General features: G+C 47.5%; 8 protein-coding genes across 8 annotated transcripts; 2 read left to right on the plus strand and 6 right to left on the minus strand.

The window, feature by feature from the left end:
* Window positions 1–1,271: 1,271 nt before the first annotated feature.
* fbx15 (F-box domain protein) lies at window positions 1,272–3,299 on the plus strand (the record flags this gene model as incomplete). The annotated part of the gene is made up of 2 exons (XM_040955823.2): window positions 1,272–1,427; window positions 1,481–3,299. The coding sequence occupies 2 exons, from the start codon at window positions 1,272–1,274 to the stop codon at window positions 3,200–3,202; spliced, it is 1,878 nt and encodes a 625-aa protein (XP_040813775.2). The 3' UTR covers window positions 3,203–3,299.
* An 835-nt stretch (window positions 3,300–4,134) lies between these two features.
* N7455_009314 (DUF3712 domain-containing protein) lies at window positions 4,135–5,613 on the minus strand (the record flags this gene model as incomplete). The annotated part of the gene is made up of 3 exons (XM_040955843.2): window positions 4,135–4,817; window positions 4,880–5,304; window positions 5,357–5,613. The coding sequence occupies 3 exons, from the start codon at window positions 5,611–5,613 to the stop codon at window positions 4,135–4,137; spliced, it is 1,365 nt and encodes a 454-aa protein (XP_040813628.2).
* Window positions 5,614–6,075: 462 nt separating this feature from the next.
* On the plus strand, window positions 6,076–7,005 carry N7455_009315 (oxygenase MpaB family protein; the record flags this gene model as incomplete). The annotated part of the gene is made up of 1 exon (XM_040955889.2): window positions 6,076–7,005. One exon carries the CDS (start codon window positions 6,076–6,078, stop codon window positions 7,003–7,005), a length of 930 nt encoding a protein of 309 aa, XP_040813694.1.
* A 200-nt stretch (window positions 7,006–7,205) lies between these two features.
* Window positions 7,206–7,633, minus strand: N7455_009316 (uncharacterized protein; the record flags this gene model as incomplete). Its single annotated transcript, XM_040955748.2, has 2 exons — window positions 7,206–7,256; window positions 7,310–7,633. 2 exons carry the CDS (start codon window positions 7,631–7,633, stop codon window positions 7,206–7,208), a joined length of 375 nt encoding a protein of 124 aa, XP_040813709.1.
* An 868-nt stretch (window positions 7,634–8,501) lies between these two features.
* N7455_009317 (uncharacterized protein) lies at window positions 8,502–9,111 on the minus strand (the record flags this gene model as incomplete). Its single annotated transcript, XM_040955878.2, has 2 exons — window positions 8,502–8,940; window positions 8,999–9,111. The coding sequence occupies 2 exons, from the start codon at window positions 9,109–9,111 to the stop codon at window positions 8,502–8,504; spliced, it is 552 nt and encodes a 183-aa protein (XP_040813714.1).
* A 502-nt stretch (window positions 9,112–9,613) lies between these two features.
* N7455_009318 (uncharacterized protein) lies at window positions 9,614–10,426 on the minus strand (the record flags this gene model as incomplete). The annotated part of the gene is made up of 2 exons (XM_040955755.2): window positions 9,614–10,162; window positions 10,223–10,426. 2 exons carry the CDS (start codon window positions 10,424–10,426, stop codon window positions 9,731–9,733), a joined length of 636 nt encoding a protein of 211 aa, XP_040813740.2. The 3' UTR covers window positions 9,614–9,730.
* A 510-nt stretch (window positions 10,427–10,936) lies between these two features.
* On the minus strand, window positions 10,937–12,436 carry N7455_009319 (indoleamine 2,3-dioxygenase; the record flags this gene model as incomplete). Its single annotated transcript, XM_040955799.2, has 2 exons — window positions 10,937–12,082; window positions 12,146–12,436. 2 exons carry the CDS (start codon window positions 12,434–12,436, stop codon window positions 10,937–10,939), a joined length of 1,437 nt encoding a protein of 478 aa, XP_040813651.2.
* A 1,220-nt stretch (window positions 12,437–13,656) lies between these two features.
* N7455_009320 (uncharacterized protein) lies at window positions 13,657–15,205 on the minus strand (the record flags this gene model as incomplete). The annotated part of the gene is made up of 7 exons (XM_065606177.1): window positions 13,657–14,030; window positions 14,083–14,180; window positions 14,262–14,392; window positions 14,458–14,733; window positions 14,795–14,911; window positions 14,966–15,044; window positions 15,096–15,205. 7 exons carry the CDS (start codon window positions 15,203–15,205, stop codon window positions 13,657–13,659), a joined length of 1,185 nt encoding a protein of 394 aa, XP_065460140.1.
* Between the last annotated feature and the right edge of the window lie 211 nt (window positions 15,206–15,416).

Consider the following 15,416-nt stretch of genomic DNA (forward strand, 5'->3'; position numbering starts at 1 on the left):
TTAGGACCTTTACACTTTCCCTTTGAGACAAGTATTAGTGCCCGGGCAATTTCTATGTATACATATGGATAAGGTGTACACGTCTCGAGATTGGGGGGATATTGGGGGATCCACCATTAGGGCTGCAGGTAAATCATTCTAATTCAGGTTTTTCCCATTGAATGACTCCAATAGTAGTCTTCCGTCTATTGTGTACTCCGTAATCTAACCTGTAATGATGAAACAAAGCAAAAGCCTGAGGCTGTAAGTTAGGCAGCGACTTTTCGTTAATCATGTGACTAAATGCGTCGTCACCTGATTCCTTTCCAAGACAATTAGTCAAGAAATCAAGAGAAGTAAGCAACATTTCGAAGTACAGAGTAAGAAAGAACGAGACCAAGCATAGACCTGGGCAACTTGCATAAAAGGGCGTACGTGAGATTTGCCTCTGAGGCGGTGCCTTGGAAGGGAGGCGTCATTATTGCGGCTCTGTACGGAGTGCAATAACACTGTTATCATGATGTTTAATGGAGGAGAACTTAGTGTAAGCACGGATAACGTTTATATTACTACATGTAGTAATAGTGACCGCTAGTTAGTAGTGGTAACCTTTTATTCACACTATAGTTACCCGGGGGGCCGTATATGCATCGAAGATCCTATAGGATTAGAACTGGAAGGATCTTGGATGCGGACCTGCGGACCCCACCTAACCCGTGTCACGTCACGAGTCTCAGTCCTAATGGAGACGAGCCGCATTTTTTCGGAGTCTTGGTCGTAATCCGAAACAAACAAAAAACAGAAGAGGCTCAGCAGGATCTGAGCCCCTGCCAAATTGCGTGATTCCGTGGTCCGGGGATCTACTCTTACTTTCTTACTCGTAATCGCCCCAGAGGCCATAGTTTTGTTTTTCGAGGAACATTCTAAGGTTCCAAGGTTTCAAGGTTTCAAGGTTCTAATTGGTGAATCATCCATGGTTTCCACTTTTGGTCCTGGAAGGTTGCGGCTCTGGGAGCTTCCAAGGTTTTAGTACAAAGGGGGTACCATGGATTTCACGTCGCACTATTCCCCTTTGCGACGTCCATTGATCTCCTAGAGTTGAGCCGCACGCCTCCTCTTTCCCTGCTATCTCCTTTCTTTTTTAGAACATAAATCTCGTTCCTTCCTTATGAATTTTTGAGATATGGACTTCGGTTTTTTTTTTTTCCTTTCCCCCTGTGGCAATTGCCATTTTGTCTGAGACACTCCCTTGAAAACTACTTTCAACAGACTATTTGGCCACTTTTATAACCATGAAGACTATACAGAGTCTGGATACTCTCCCATTTGATGTGTTTTACCAGATCGCGACTTCGCTGGACGATCGTGACTTCGTGAACCTCAGCCGCACTAGCCGTGCTCTCTATTCTCTGTCACAAAGCGAACAGATTGCTCGGAAAACCGTCGAGGTAAGACGAAACCAACCCCTCGCTTGAATTACAAGGCTGATCCCAGTTTACAGAACTTTTTACCCCACAGCAAAGAAGGTCAGGCTGCCCTGGTGGCCCAGTCCGGTTTTCGAAAAGCCGTCGGGCATCGGCTTGCTATCCACGAGGCTGTTGCCATGGCAGACCCTTACTCGGTAGCCTGCGTAGGCTATGGGGCCGAATTTCTCTACAATCAGGGCTATCTGTGCTACCGCTCTGACCATTGGATTCGTTTGCTGTACATGCATGGTGCTGCGTTCAGGGAGCGTGTCATGGACCTCCGTGAGGTGATCCCTCAATTGCTGGAAGCAGGACCCGTAGAGCCCGGTGTAGAAGACCGGGTTACGCTCTTGAGCTACTGCGATGATATTCTCGTCTTCCGAGTGGCCGACATCAGTGCGACCGAAGACGCATTACTCGTGGTCAATATGGCATGGCGGCAGACCCATCAGGACAAGAGACGTTTCCTGCTCTATGCAGAGATCCCAGCATCTGCGCCAGTTTTTGTGCGGCACTGTGGATCTTACATTTGGTATGGCACATTTACTGCTGCCGATGGTTCGGATGGTGTGTGGTCTATCACTGGTATGGATCTCGAATCGGAGGAGTCTATTGAGTTCCCGCTCGACCGAGTGGTCGATGGCGATCTTGGGCAAACACTGTGTTTTGAGATACATGATGAACACCTCTATGCAGTCTCAACACAGGTCGCCGCAGATGACGATGAAGTACATTCCTCTTTCTACCATTGGTTCTGCCACGCCCCTCGTGCAGATGGCCGCAAATGGAACGGTCGCTTGTGGCGCCGAGAACATCAAGAAGGCCCGATTAATGAGATGTGGACTGATCTTTCAATCCGTAAGGATGAGACTACTGGCCGGCCAGTCATACTTGAGTGCCGCCGTGAATGGCGTGACGGCAAGAGCGAAAACCACCGTACATACTACACACAGCGACTTCCTACCCCAGAAGAAGCTCTAGCACCTCTTTCAGGAGGCACCTTCGAAACCCCCTCGTGGGTATCTGTGGATGATGACCTTGAGAACGACCACCCCTATGATGAGCGACCTGCAAAGAGACTGCGGCGGTACTACCACGCCGAGTACGAGTCTGGCTCTACCAAGCGACATGAGTTCATTGCAGCTCGCACCAAACACAGGGGCTACCATCTCGGTGCGTCTACCTTTGTTGACATTGTCAACGACCCTGTCGGTGATAATTTACGGTCTCGAGATCGGATTCGGTTGCGTACAGTGTCACGCAAGCGCAAATGTCCCATTGACGAGGAGGGAAATGAGGGACCTCCCAACCGCCTGTTCCAGCCCACCCAGATGGACCAATATGGCTTTCCTGTTGAAGGTTCCGAGGAACGCTTCGAGTGTCGTGGCGTGCGCATGTGGCCTCCAGACGACGCCCCGCCTGCATTACAATCATTGCTCTGCCCAGGCCCGCGCACTGGATCTGTGAAAAGTATTGCAGACGAACGCTCGATCATCTACTCGATCGATGCCCCTGGGCTTCCCCCTAATCAGCAAGCTCTTATCCTCATTAGCTTTGATCCTCATTTTCGAATTCCTATTACGGGGCCTCTTCCCACTCCTACATGCCTTCCAGAGTACCAGGCCCCCGGGGAACTGTTCCCACCGACGCTGAAGCCACCACCTCCGTATTTTCCTTCAAACAACTTGGTGGAAGAAGCACCGCCCTTTTACCTGGGTATCAAACGCGGGTACTATATGCATGAGATAAGGAATTGATTCTGGAAGAGTCTCCCGAGGCCCAGATACACGATAGGCCATTGCCAATTATTATTAGAATAGCCAATATTAATACAAAAACAAATTAAAATTAAAATCAGCTCAAAGTAAACTTTTGTATACGAGGTCGTGCATGCTTCCATTTCAGCAATACGAATGACATTTCGCACACGTACGAGGCCTTGGGTAGCAAGCCTCATTTCAGATTTACCATCGAGCGTTGCTGGCAGTTAATTGGGTGCCCTGGGCATCAATGGAATTAATAAACACGGCCCTATATTCCTATGTGCTCCATTCTACAACAACCACGAAGTCCTAAGAGGCTGACATCCACAGAGTGGAGCTTCAATTCCGTGATTAATATTTGAATATCCAATAAGCTACCTAATCAAAAGACACGGGGCTGCTAGGACAAGTCATTTGGACAAAAGATAAATTCAATTTAACATGAACCTACTCTTTATCAAGTGCTTTTGTCAAGCTGTTGCAGTGAAATATGCAAGCCTACAACCTACATATATACACAAGGACCAGATCAATTCATATCATTATATCATTTGTAATTTATGCATTATCATCTGCACCGACTCAGCCCGGACACGCAGCCATGTATACGAAAAAGTACACTAGCCCATGCACTGCCCCAGGAATGGAGTCGACAGGAAAAAAACAAACAAGAACATTAAGACCTATCTTCATCTCTAAAGATAGAAAGACAGCAACGCATGCCCACAACGCCATCCAAAAAAGAACCATTGCCACAACCCAAAGGGGGAATCAAGTATCGTCTAGGCATCAGCGAGCATCTCGCAATCATGTACACAGAACCCGGGACCCGGAGACCTTTATCGACAAGAAAAGGAAAACATATATGCCAAAAGAAAATGAAAAACTGAAAAACGAAAAAGCCAAAGTGAAATGGGATCGTCATCTCACAGCTTTTTGTACAGTCCAGCCAGTGAGTTGATGATTAAATCCCGTTTGACTGGGTTCGTGTCACGGAACATATCACGCACCCCAATGCTCGTCTTCATCTTAGATGCAAGCGCGGAGGTTTCGGATAGTATTGAACTGTCAGAGTCACTGTCATCACCGCTCGAAAGGTTTCCTAGTAGCTTGCTCGTTTCGCTCCCTGATTTGAGAATATCTGTGAGGGTTTCATTCCCGCTGAGCAGGTTGTGAACAGTGTTCTTGATCAGATCGGCAATCGGCACGTTGGCCGTCAGCGTTAGCTGCTTCATCACGTCGGTGTAGTATGGCACCAGTGTGCCGTTCCAGGTGACCGTTCGGGTTACTGTGTCCAGGGCCAAGTTGCCGGTTTTGATGGCCTTGGCCTGTGATGCGAGCACCTCTGCGAGATTATCGATCATGGTGTGTATGTCGAGGATTCCGGTGAGAGGGAAGACGTTGTCGCCTGGTTTGATGGTGACGTCTTTGACGGTGGCGTTTCCAATGACGAGGTCGCCGCTCTTCACGTCAAGGACGAGTGTGCCGATATCAAGAGTCAACACCGACGGGTTGGGAAGGGAGACATTCCCGACTAGGTTGGTGCCGTCGTCGCGGGCTGGAATGAGTCCACTGTCGGAGATGCTGAATTTCTTGAATTGGTCCAGCACTGGAATATCATGTCAGCTTCCCTTCCCTTCTAGGATATGATTTGTTTTTCTTTCGGCTTACCTGGTGACATAATATCCTTATCCATGGTGACCTTGGACTTGAGCACACCCAAGTATGAATTGGTTACACCTCTGACCGACAGCGCCGTCTCCTTCTCGAACACCACATTGTGCACATACTCATTCCAGGTGGTCAAGTTGGTCAGTGGCGTCTCGATCTTGCTCACGCCTAGGGTGGTGTTACCCTTGATGACTTTGCCGTCGATCTTAGCCTGACCCCATGCATTGTCTGCGCCAGTGTCGCGCACGAACAGATTCAATGTGATCGGCTCTATGCGCACTGGCAATGCAATTTTGAGATTCAATGCCGACAGCAGGGTCAATTGAATCTTGTCCGGTCGCGGGTTTAGGACCGAGGCATTGACTAATACTAGCTCGGACTTATTGACGACCATCTGTGAGATGGCTGGGATGGCAACCAGGAAGCTATAATTGCAATTAGTATTTGATTTGTAGGGTTCAAAGCATTGCAACTCACAAGACAGGCAGGAAAATCGCCAGGAAGATGATAGTCACTAAAAGATGCAGACACCAGAATCGCTTCCAATGGCGCTGGAACTTTTCAGTGCGCTTCAATTTCCTCGTCTCCAATGACAGACCCCCGGCCGATTCGACATGTGCAAGTTGGGCGCCTTCATCATCACCCTTGGATATCAATGGCCCACGATGAATACCTAGGGTATATTTGGCATCATCTGAAGTCAAATATGCTGGTGTATCTGTATTTTTGCCCATGATCGCAACAATCTCGACTTGGTGACCTTTAGAATAGAAGGGGGGGAGGATTCTGCGTATATGTATCTTAGCGCAAAAGCACCCCCGGACTTCATCTCCTCTCCATACACCGAAGCGGGACCCCGTGGGTACGAAAAATATTAGAAAAAAGCACCAAAAAATAGACAAAAAGGAACAAAGCGGGTTTCTTGTCGGAGCAGGATTGCTTTCTTAGGCAAATGACGCAGAAGAGGGGAGGGATCAGCGCTTCAGGAGATGGCGATCTGCTACCAGCCGCGGCTTATTCCCAAAAAAGGCGACACTATTCACATGGGCCGAGAGGATCAACACCCTTAGACGTTGAGAGGTTTCTCGCAGTTTTGCGGGGGTGAGATTTCTGGGGAAGAAAGATTCTGATATTAATGGGATCATATACTCTTGACAATTATTTGACAAGATTGACCAAACTCTCTCTCTCTCACCATGTCTTTCCCTCCATCCCCTGTCTCCCCAGTGGACGAAAAACCCCATGACCTTCCAAGTGGCTCCGATGCGACCGCAAGCAATATCACAAATGTCCCAGGTCGTCTCCATGCCCTGGAACAACTAGAAGTCCTCCCCAAAATGCTGCAGGAGGGCATTCTCTTCGCAGGATCTGGCGCGACACTGCTACTACAAGCTGCCATGCCCGCAATCCGTGAAGCAGGCACCAACCACGGCGGCCACAAAGAGCTAGCCACCGAGCTTATCGACGCTCTCCAAGCCAATATCAGCTACATCTCCTGCTTGGTCTTTGGTACCCGCAGCGAGCGCAAAGTTCTCATCGACCTCCTACAGGAGGGCAATCCGCCTCTGCTGGGCAGCGGTCGCTCGAATCGTTTCGCCGAGCATCCACCGCTGCAGTTGTGGATGGCAGCGACGCTGTACGCGACCGCGACCGATTTCTACCAGCGTGTCTATGGCCGCGTGGACTATGCCAGTGCCCAGCGCGCATACAGCGAGTATGCCTTGCTCGTGAACTGTCTGGGTCTCCCCGTCGGTACCTGGCCGGAATCCCGTCAGGCATTCTGGTCTTACTGGGATGATCAGGTTCATCAGTTGACGGTGTCGTCGGATGCGGCTCAGTTTGCTAAGGACCTTCGTGAAAGTAATGATATGCCGCGCTGGGTGCAGTCTTTGAAGCCTTTCTTGCGGGTGACTACGATTGAGATGTTGCCTCCTAGTCTGCGTGATGCCTATGGTCTACGCTCGACGGTGACTACTCGCGCCCTTTACCGCACTTGGATGGGCTTCTCGGTTGCTCTTTATCCGGCGATGCCTGATAAATGGCGGGCATACCCTTTGAAATTCTATCAGGATCGACTCAAGGAGAGGATGGATGGGAAGGAGAAGATCGATGGGAAGGAGGGTTAAGAATGATTCTATAGTTTTCTAATGTTTTTTTTCCCAGTATATACCCGTTAATGAGAGACATGATTGTTCTATATGATTTTTGAAGGTTCCATTGTATTTCCGTGTAGATACATATATACTCCTTCAAGAAATGCTTTCAATTGTGCAATAAAACAAGATAGCTATAGTAATTGTCATGATTCGTTCCTTTTATCAGTCCCTCACAGTGATCCCAGTATACCACCCAGAAGCTTGGAGATATCATCAACCAGCTATAGTGTATTAGTATAACAGACAAGCCCAAAGCAGCCAGGGCAGTACATACCGGTGTGGCATCCTCAATGAGGGTAGTTGTGTTCCCGACAAAGCTCTTAGTCAACAAGCTGTGAGCGTTGGTCAAGATATCCTGCAGGATATCGATATTATCGGCAGCAAGCAACTTGGCCGCACCGTCCAGGATAGTGTCCAGCTTGTTGAGGTTATCGGTAGTCAAGAGGCCCTGTACGCCGCTCAGAATCTCGGGTAGCTCCTCGAGTAGACCACCCGTGGCGACCGGGGCTGGTGCAGCGACAGGATTGGGACGAGCCTCGGGGGCAGCTAGAGCCAACGGGGCCAAGGCCAAGGGGAACAGAATCCGAGAGAAACGCATTGTGTTGTTATATCGTTATATCGTGATTATTGATGGAGTGAGAAATGGACAAAGAAGAAGATAGTATAAACATCCAGTGCCTTATAAACAAGCTGATCTGGATTTCCGTACTCCGTAGATGCAACTGTCATTAGCGTACTCCGTACAAAGTACTAGGAAATTGCCCGAGGCCGTTAGCCCCGAACATGATCTAGATTTTAGATTGAGGCCGAGGGATAAGCAATGCCATGTGAGAGGAATAGATGAAGTGCATCTGTAGGAAGCCAATGACGAATAAGAGAAGACGAGAATCCAATACGCAACTTATACGAACATTTCCCCCCCGCATGTCCCCCCTCCTCCGCCCCCAGAAATGTGGTCTTTTAGTGGAAGATCGTCGGGTTGATCCCCTTTTTTACCCTTTTTGTGCCCTTTCTCTCTCTTTTTTTCGGGTTAGTCCCATTCGCTTGTCTCACAATGCCTGCTCTGACCAAGTCCACTTCGGAGGAGAGGTTCGCTTTAGTAGTGATCGGCAAAAGCCATCTATCTTGTTCTACTACATACATATGGATAGATCTAAAAAGGACCTTGCGTATTCCGTATACTTTCTACTATGATGCCATTTGTATACTTTCATATTAAATTTTAATCTATAAGAAAAGGAAGCATGTGCTTAATGTAACGGTCTTACCTTGAACTCCACCCAACGTACATCGTATAGACCTACGGGAGTGCGAAGTAAAAGATAAGAGAAGAAAAAAGAAAAGAATATTTGGATATCATATGTAAAAATTGCAGTCTTTTAGATTTCGACATCTCTCATCATAGTCATATTCATATCTAGCCTGTACAAAGTAACCCCCGTACGCAATTCATGTGGATCCTTCCATCACAGAGCTAGTGCTAGTCCAAGCACTCCCAGCGCCCCAAACGCCGACACGGCCAGCCCCGTCGGCTGTGCGGCCACACCTTTAGAAGTTGAGCTCACCGGTCCACCGGGATTGGAATCAGTGCCCGTGGCTCCCGCTGCAGTCCCTGTATTTGCTGCCGCATTGAACTCGGCCGTTGTGGCCGTCAATGCTCCCCCGGAGATCTGCGATTTGACCACCGACATGTAGTTTTTCACATCCGTTGGGAGAGCGCTGTACCAGGCTGGGGTAGTACCGGCCTTGAATTGACTGGCGAGGGAACTGCGTTCTGCTGGGTTGATGAGTTCCCAGATGACGGATACGGGCACAGCAGATAGAATCTCGGAGATGAGAGACTTGGGCGGCGGCGAGATGTTGGCGAAATTTGCGGTGGTTGTTTGGTTGGCCACCAGACCCTCCCTGTAAAGGTGTTAGGTTGTTTAAAAACAATATTTAGAGAAAAAAAAGTGTCAAATACAGTGCGCTCGAGATTGCACTCAGGTTAATGCCATTGTCTGTAGTATCTCGTCGGTGATGATGTTGAGCACCCCAGGCTGTTGCGGCAAAGAGGAAAACTGTCGTGAGTTTCATTTTTGTCTCGAGTGTAGAGAAGAAAATAGAGGGCGAAATGGTTATACAGTCTAGATAGGGCAGAGTCTAGAGTATATCAAATGCTTAACCTGCTTGGCCCGCCGATCGGAAGAATCTCTCCGCATTAGTCTGAGACAACATGCAGTCACTAAATCAATTACTTAAATTAATTTCTATAATTCTAGATTCTTTCAGCCCAACCTCGGCCAGAATCAGATGCCAATCGGTCAGATCCTCGGGGAATTGGATCATTTGCGGGGAAATGTAGTCACTATCGTAGTATTGCATACTCCGTACTCCGTATAGAAACTTGATTTACTATAGATCCTTGTAACTTTCACATGTTCATCAAAAATAGCCAAAATAAGATTGTCCCCTACAAGGAAATGAGGAAGAGGCAGAGTTACATATGTAGTTCTCAGAAGGTACCACAGGTCATTGTAGTGGCTTCATCCGTTTAATACGTGAAACTACATCTACATTATACAGTTACAAGTAAAAGTAAATAAAAACGAGGCATCAATTTGGATATCATAGCAAGGCCATCGTAAAAAGTCATCATAGTAAAACAAGTATGAGAAAGAAAACCCAAACTCAAGAGATCATCTCCAAGTCAAGTTTAAACACCACCCTTCTTGCCCATATCGGCCTCAGCACCACGCTGGCGGACCTTGCCCTCGTCATGCATATCACGGTACTTCTCCTCATCGGTGCGGTCACCAGTGACAGCAGCACCAATGGATCCAAGAGTCCCCTGGGCGCGGTTCTGAATACCCTCACCCCAGTCCTTGAGCTGACCCTTGGCCTCTTGCTCCTTACCGGCAGCGTTCTGCTCGGCTCCGGTGCGGCGCAGGTTCTCGTTTCCGATCATGTTGCCGACCGACTCCTTGGCAGAGCCAACGGTCTGGTCCCAGGATCCTGTGTCGCGCTTGGGGTCGTCTTTGGCAACGGCTCCGGTGTTCGGGTCGGCAGTGAAGGGGCCCAACTTGGCGGTTGTGTGGGAGGCATCTCTTTTGGCTTGGCCTTCTTCGTTCTTGAATTCACCCTTGGTCTGACATGCGTTAGTATTGTGGTATGGTGTTGGGGGGTGGGGGCTAGAATGGATGCTTACCTGAGTGGAAGAGTCGCCAGTCACGGTTCCCATGGCACGCTGGGCGAGACCAGTGGCTTGGTCGATGTACGACTGACCAGTCGAAGCGTTGCCGGTGTTGTCAGACATGATGATTGGATGGTAGATGGTAGATGGTAGTAGTAGATAGTGAAGAGATGATAGATTGTTGAAGAATGAATTGATGAAGTAGTGAATAATGAACATCATGGCAGGAAAGTTCTATCCTTATATACATAAGCCATGCTATCCAAGCCCCATATTCTAGCTCCTTCTCCAACCTGATCTTCCAAGATCTCGAAGTTCAACAAACAAACTTTCATGATGAACTACGTCATCGGATGATGTCATATCACGTGAATCCAAGCCCCGGATGACGCTGGGCTGAAACGGATGAGCGTCATATCAAAGCCAAGATTTTCCAGGTGAGGTTGGAAGGTTCTACAAGGTTGGATTGACTACTAGATTCAGTACAGGGGTACGGAGTACAGGAGCCTTTCCCTCTCGGTGATTTGATCTACAAGTCCATGAGAATATTGTCCATACAAAGATCCTTTGTATTGCACAGCACCTAGTTGATAGACCATACTAATAATCATAAGTTCAATGCAAGTTCCCAAACACCAAGTCGCCGCGTACGGCGTACATAAATCCACATGCAATGCCACGCTTGAAAGACTAAACCCAAAAAAAAAGAAAAGAAAACAATGTGTATCACTACCAGTGACAAATGCCACCCTCATTTTCTTCAGCTGTCCATGTGCCACAGAGACCAACAACCTCAAGATGACCATCTGGCTGCTCGCCAACCTTGCTCAGCGAAGCAAACTTCTTGTCAGCAGGACCATTGCTCAGCAACCGTCGTGCCCAGGCATCAATAGCAGGCTCCCCAGTTTCATCTCGAGCTTGCTTCAGGAACGGAATGAGTGCCGTGCCACCGGTACCACGCAGCTTCTTCTTGTCAGTAGGAGCCGCGCTTGCAAGGTTCGTCGTCTTTGGGGGGCTTGGGTTGGCAGATTGAGAAGGCTGACGTGCACTGCGGGACTGCAGGATAATATAACGGGAGACAATGGTAATATGCTTGTCGCGTAGAACGCGCAACATGGCCAGACATGCATCGTAGGCAATGCACAACGCCGAGTCTCCACGCCGCGCTTCGACAAAGGAGCGGATATTTGCTATCGAGTCAATCTGCTCCAGGAATCGCCGGTGTGGACCAGGCATGTAGGTGCGCATGTCGTGGATGAAGCTATTTCGGGACTTGGTGTCTCCCGTGCTCTCGCTGTCTTTGCGACTTGTACCGGTTGGTCGGTGTTCCACTCCGAGGACAATGTCGAAGAATTGAATGAGGGAGCTTTGGGCGTTGCTGCCTCCTCCATACTGTCGATACTCGGGGTTGTGGCCATCGTCGTACAGCAGCCCGTTTGGCAATCCAGCATCACCCATGTTCTTACTTCCAGCTAGGTAAGGGCGTATCCGGTTGTAGAAGACATATGGGTCGCAATTTTCATACATCCTCTGCAGCAAGGTGTTGGTCTCATCGATGGTTTCCGCTAGTCGCTGCAGGCACTCGATTACAATCTGGGCGTTTCCTGTGCGGGCCGCGGCGATGGCCCTCAGCATCACGGGGATAGCAGGGGCCCCACGTGCTTCTATGGCGACTGAAACTAGATAGAACCATTGTTCATCTAGAGATCCAGTGAAGGTTTGTAGGCAAGCTAGGTTTTCCAAGTTGGTGGCTGGCTCGTGGGAGAAGATCGGCTTGTAATTCCAAAGGCAGACTCCAGCATAGGTTGCCACGGGGGGTAATTCGAGTCGTTCACAGACTTGGAATAAGGGGACTGTAAGTTGAGGTGGAATCCTCTTGAAAGATAAATTAGTACATCTACTTTTTGGTTGGGGAAGACCAATAGGATGGGCCGGTACCTCTGTAGGTGAATTGCCACCCCATACATAGCCATGCAATATGAAGACCAGTATGACATATGCACGACGCCACTCAGCGTCTGTCTGTAGGTGTGTGACAGAAAGTATAGGGAGATGATCCACCGCAGACTGTAGACGTTTGCTTAATATCAAAGAGTGGAGATTCCCAATAATGTTCTCCCATTTGGCATAATAAGGGTCGGGGAGAATCTCCAAGGGCAGTTCTGGCGATAGGAAACCATAATCGGGAGTGATTCCAAACTCGGAAGGATTTGGCACGGGAGGCAACATAGTCCCGTTGCCACAGAAAGGGATTCAAGGATTTTCAAGGTAATGGAAATGAATGATAAAATGCAAATGAATGAAGGTTGAGAAGATGAGAAGATGGAATCCAAAAGTAGGATTATATGGATTATACCAGAAAGGATCAGAATGATCAGAAAGATCCGACCAGGAACGATTCGGAATCCAAAGTATGACTTTCCCCAGGCTAAATTCTGCGGAGGATGACGGAAGAGAAATAGGATTCAAGTCGGAATTATATTATAATCATAATTTCTCCAATAAATCGAATAAATGACATTCTATGGCTAAATAGTCAGAGTTTTTTTTCTTTCTGATCGGACCGAGTTTCAGAAGAGCACGTAATTTCACCGGGGATCCCTGGAAGGTAAGTACCAAGAACCATTTCTAATCAAGGTAAAAAGGGTTAATAAAGATAATCATAAGATGACAAGGAAGATAATAATAGAGTTGAGCAACTCCGACATAGGAAGAGTAGGAAGAGGGGAAGGGAAAAGACGTTTCTTTTTTAGAGGACCCCGGGGAAGTTTTAGAGGAGTTCAATCGGTGGATCAGATAGAAATCAAATAGTAAGGAGGTACATTTTAGGTACATTTTATATGGCTATACAATCAAATGATAGTCTGCCAAGATGGACTGGGTGCATCCGCGAGGCCCCAGTGGAGTGGCAATTTAAGCGAAAAAGAAATTGAGTGCGAGTCAAAGGGGCCTAACCCGGGAAAAAGACGGGACTTGAGGCATTTTCGGGCATTTTCGCCTTTTCGCTTAATTTGGCTTCAAATTCGCTTCACTCAGGATCGTCAACCTTGATCAAGGGGGAACGCATGGCTGACATTTAGATTGAACCTCATCTATATCCTCTATGATAGATAATATTCTATACTCTATACTCTATATTATTTATATTTATACATTTCTTTTTTCTTTCCTTTCTTTCTCACTACCATACACATAAATATATATATATGCCTAATACACCAGGCATCGATGCTTAATAATAATTGTACCATTCCCACCTCGGAAGATTCCCGAGGCCCGAGGTATATACACAAGTACAACCCCCAAGGTACATAGTACAGCCTTCACTGTGTCACTCTCACCTACATATATGCATGCAAAGCTCGGTAAATAATCATGGGACACATTTCAAATGAGTCTGGAAACACCTAGTACCATTGTACCACAATATAACTATGTATACCAGAAACTCATAACTCAGATCGAGTGGGAGCTTCACAAGAGGTATCCCACGGACTGACAGAAGTAAATATTGCCTCGACCGTGTTATTCAGGGCGAGATTGACCAAAGTGGGCGCTATCTGATGGTCAGCTGGAGAAATGAACAACAAGACAGCACATTTACCATCAAAGCTGAACTGTGGCCATCCGTACTCGCTCAGTCCCATACAAGGGTCCTTGGCAAATGCAACCCAAGCTCCTAGGAAATTCGACAATCTAGACAACGCCTGGCCTTTATCTTGGGAGGGTTTACCTTGCATGTATTCACTGACTTCAACCTCCCTGGCGGATGGAGGGATCGCCCCGAACGTGTCATAGGTTCCAAAGACAATAGGTATCTCAGCTATTATGCGGTTAAATCAAAATGAACAAGGAAAGGGCTGGCTCCTTCTTACACCCATGGTATGCTCCAAGCCATGCAGTTGGGCTGACATTGCTAAAATTCCCATGGTATAGATACCTCCAAGTTGGCACATGCTGACTCAATCGAATCCTACATCCATGGATGAATATTAGACCAATACATGTATGTAGTTGGAGCAGTTCAAAGTGAGAAATCCTTATCGGCTCTTACCTCACAGATTCCCGGAGGGGACAGTTATAAATCTTTTGACTGAGCGTAGAGATTGTTGTCTCATCAACGGATGTTTCATTTAACGGTAAGAAAGCCGTGACTTCACGCTCATTACCCCCTCCCAATGTTGGCTAGGGTTCCAAACAAGGTTAGCCCAGTAAGACACATAAAAGAAAGATCACTGTCAAACATATACCAATTGTGCCAATTTTCCCATTTTAGCTCGAGCGGCATAATCGGAAAAGACGAGGACATTATCCACAATGGGATAAAAGCTATAACTTCCATTGGCCCTTGTTTCGACAATCTTCATCATTGGGACTTGTCTCATGCATTGAAAGGATTCGGCTCCTACGCCGCATCCAAGAGCAGTAGACAGCTCATTCCAACTTTGATGATCAGGAGCTGAAGTCAATAATGGAGCGGTGCCGGAGTGAAGAGCAAGTGCGCTAACGATAGAATCGTCTGGGTACTATCAAAGGTCAGTCATTTGGAAATAGTTGAAAAGTCCCAACATATAAAAAGGTACTCACTGCGTATGAATGGATATCTACTGAAGAAGCCCCAGCAGATTGACCAAACAGAAGAATCCTATCTGGATCACCACCGAATCTGGCTATATTTTCATATACCCACTCGATTGCCAATCGCTAAATAACTGGTTAGTTCATCCATACTATCAACCATACACATTCAAGATCTACCTGGTCCAAAATTCCAAGGTTTTGCTTGGACGGGTCGATGTCTGGTGCATTAGGAAATCCAAAGACATTGAGTCGATAACTAACCCACAGTTTAGTGATTTGAATAGAACAAAACTCAGAGTCTCCTTACTTGAAGGTAACAACAATCAGATCATCCTGATTCTGTACTAAATTCGTGCCATCGTAGTAACCAACAGAACTACCTCCTGTGTCATAGCTTCCTCCATGAATAAACATCATGACTGCTGCTCTGCGAAGCCCCCTGTAGCCTCGACGCCAGAAAGAAGGTGCCCAAATGTTCAGATACAGACAGTCTTCAGACATGTCGCCAGAGTTCCATATCATAGACGGAAGAACACTATAAATAGACTCATTGGAGTACGTATACACCTGTGGACAGGGACTGCTGAAAGAAGATCCATCGATGGGTCTTTTGAGTGGTGATTTGGGA

The sequence above is a fragment of the Penicillium solitum genome (assembly GCF_028829755.1).
Source record: "Penicillium solitum strain IBT 25940 chromosome Unknown utg000008l_segment0_segment0, whole genome shotgun sequence".
Lineage (NCBI taxonomy): Eukaryota > Fungi > Ascomycota > Eurotiomycetes > Eurotiales > Aspergillaceae > Penicillium > Penicillium solitum.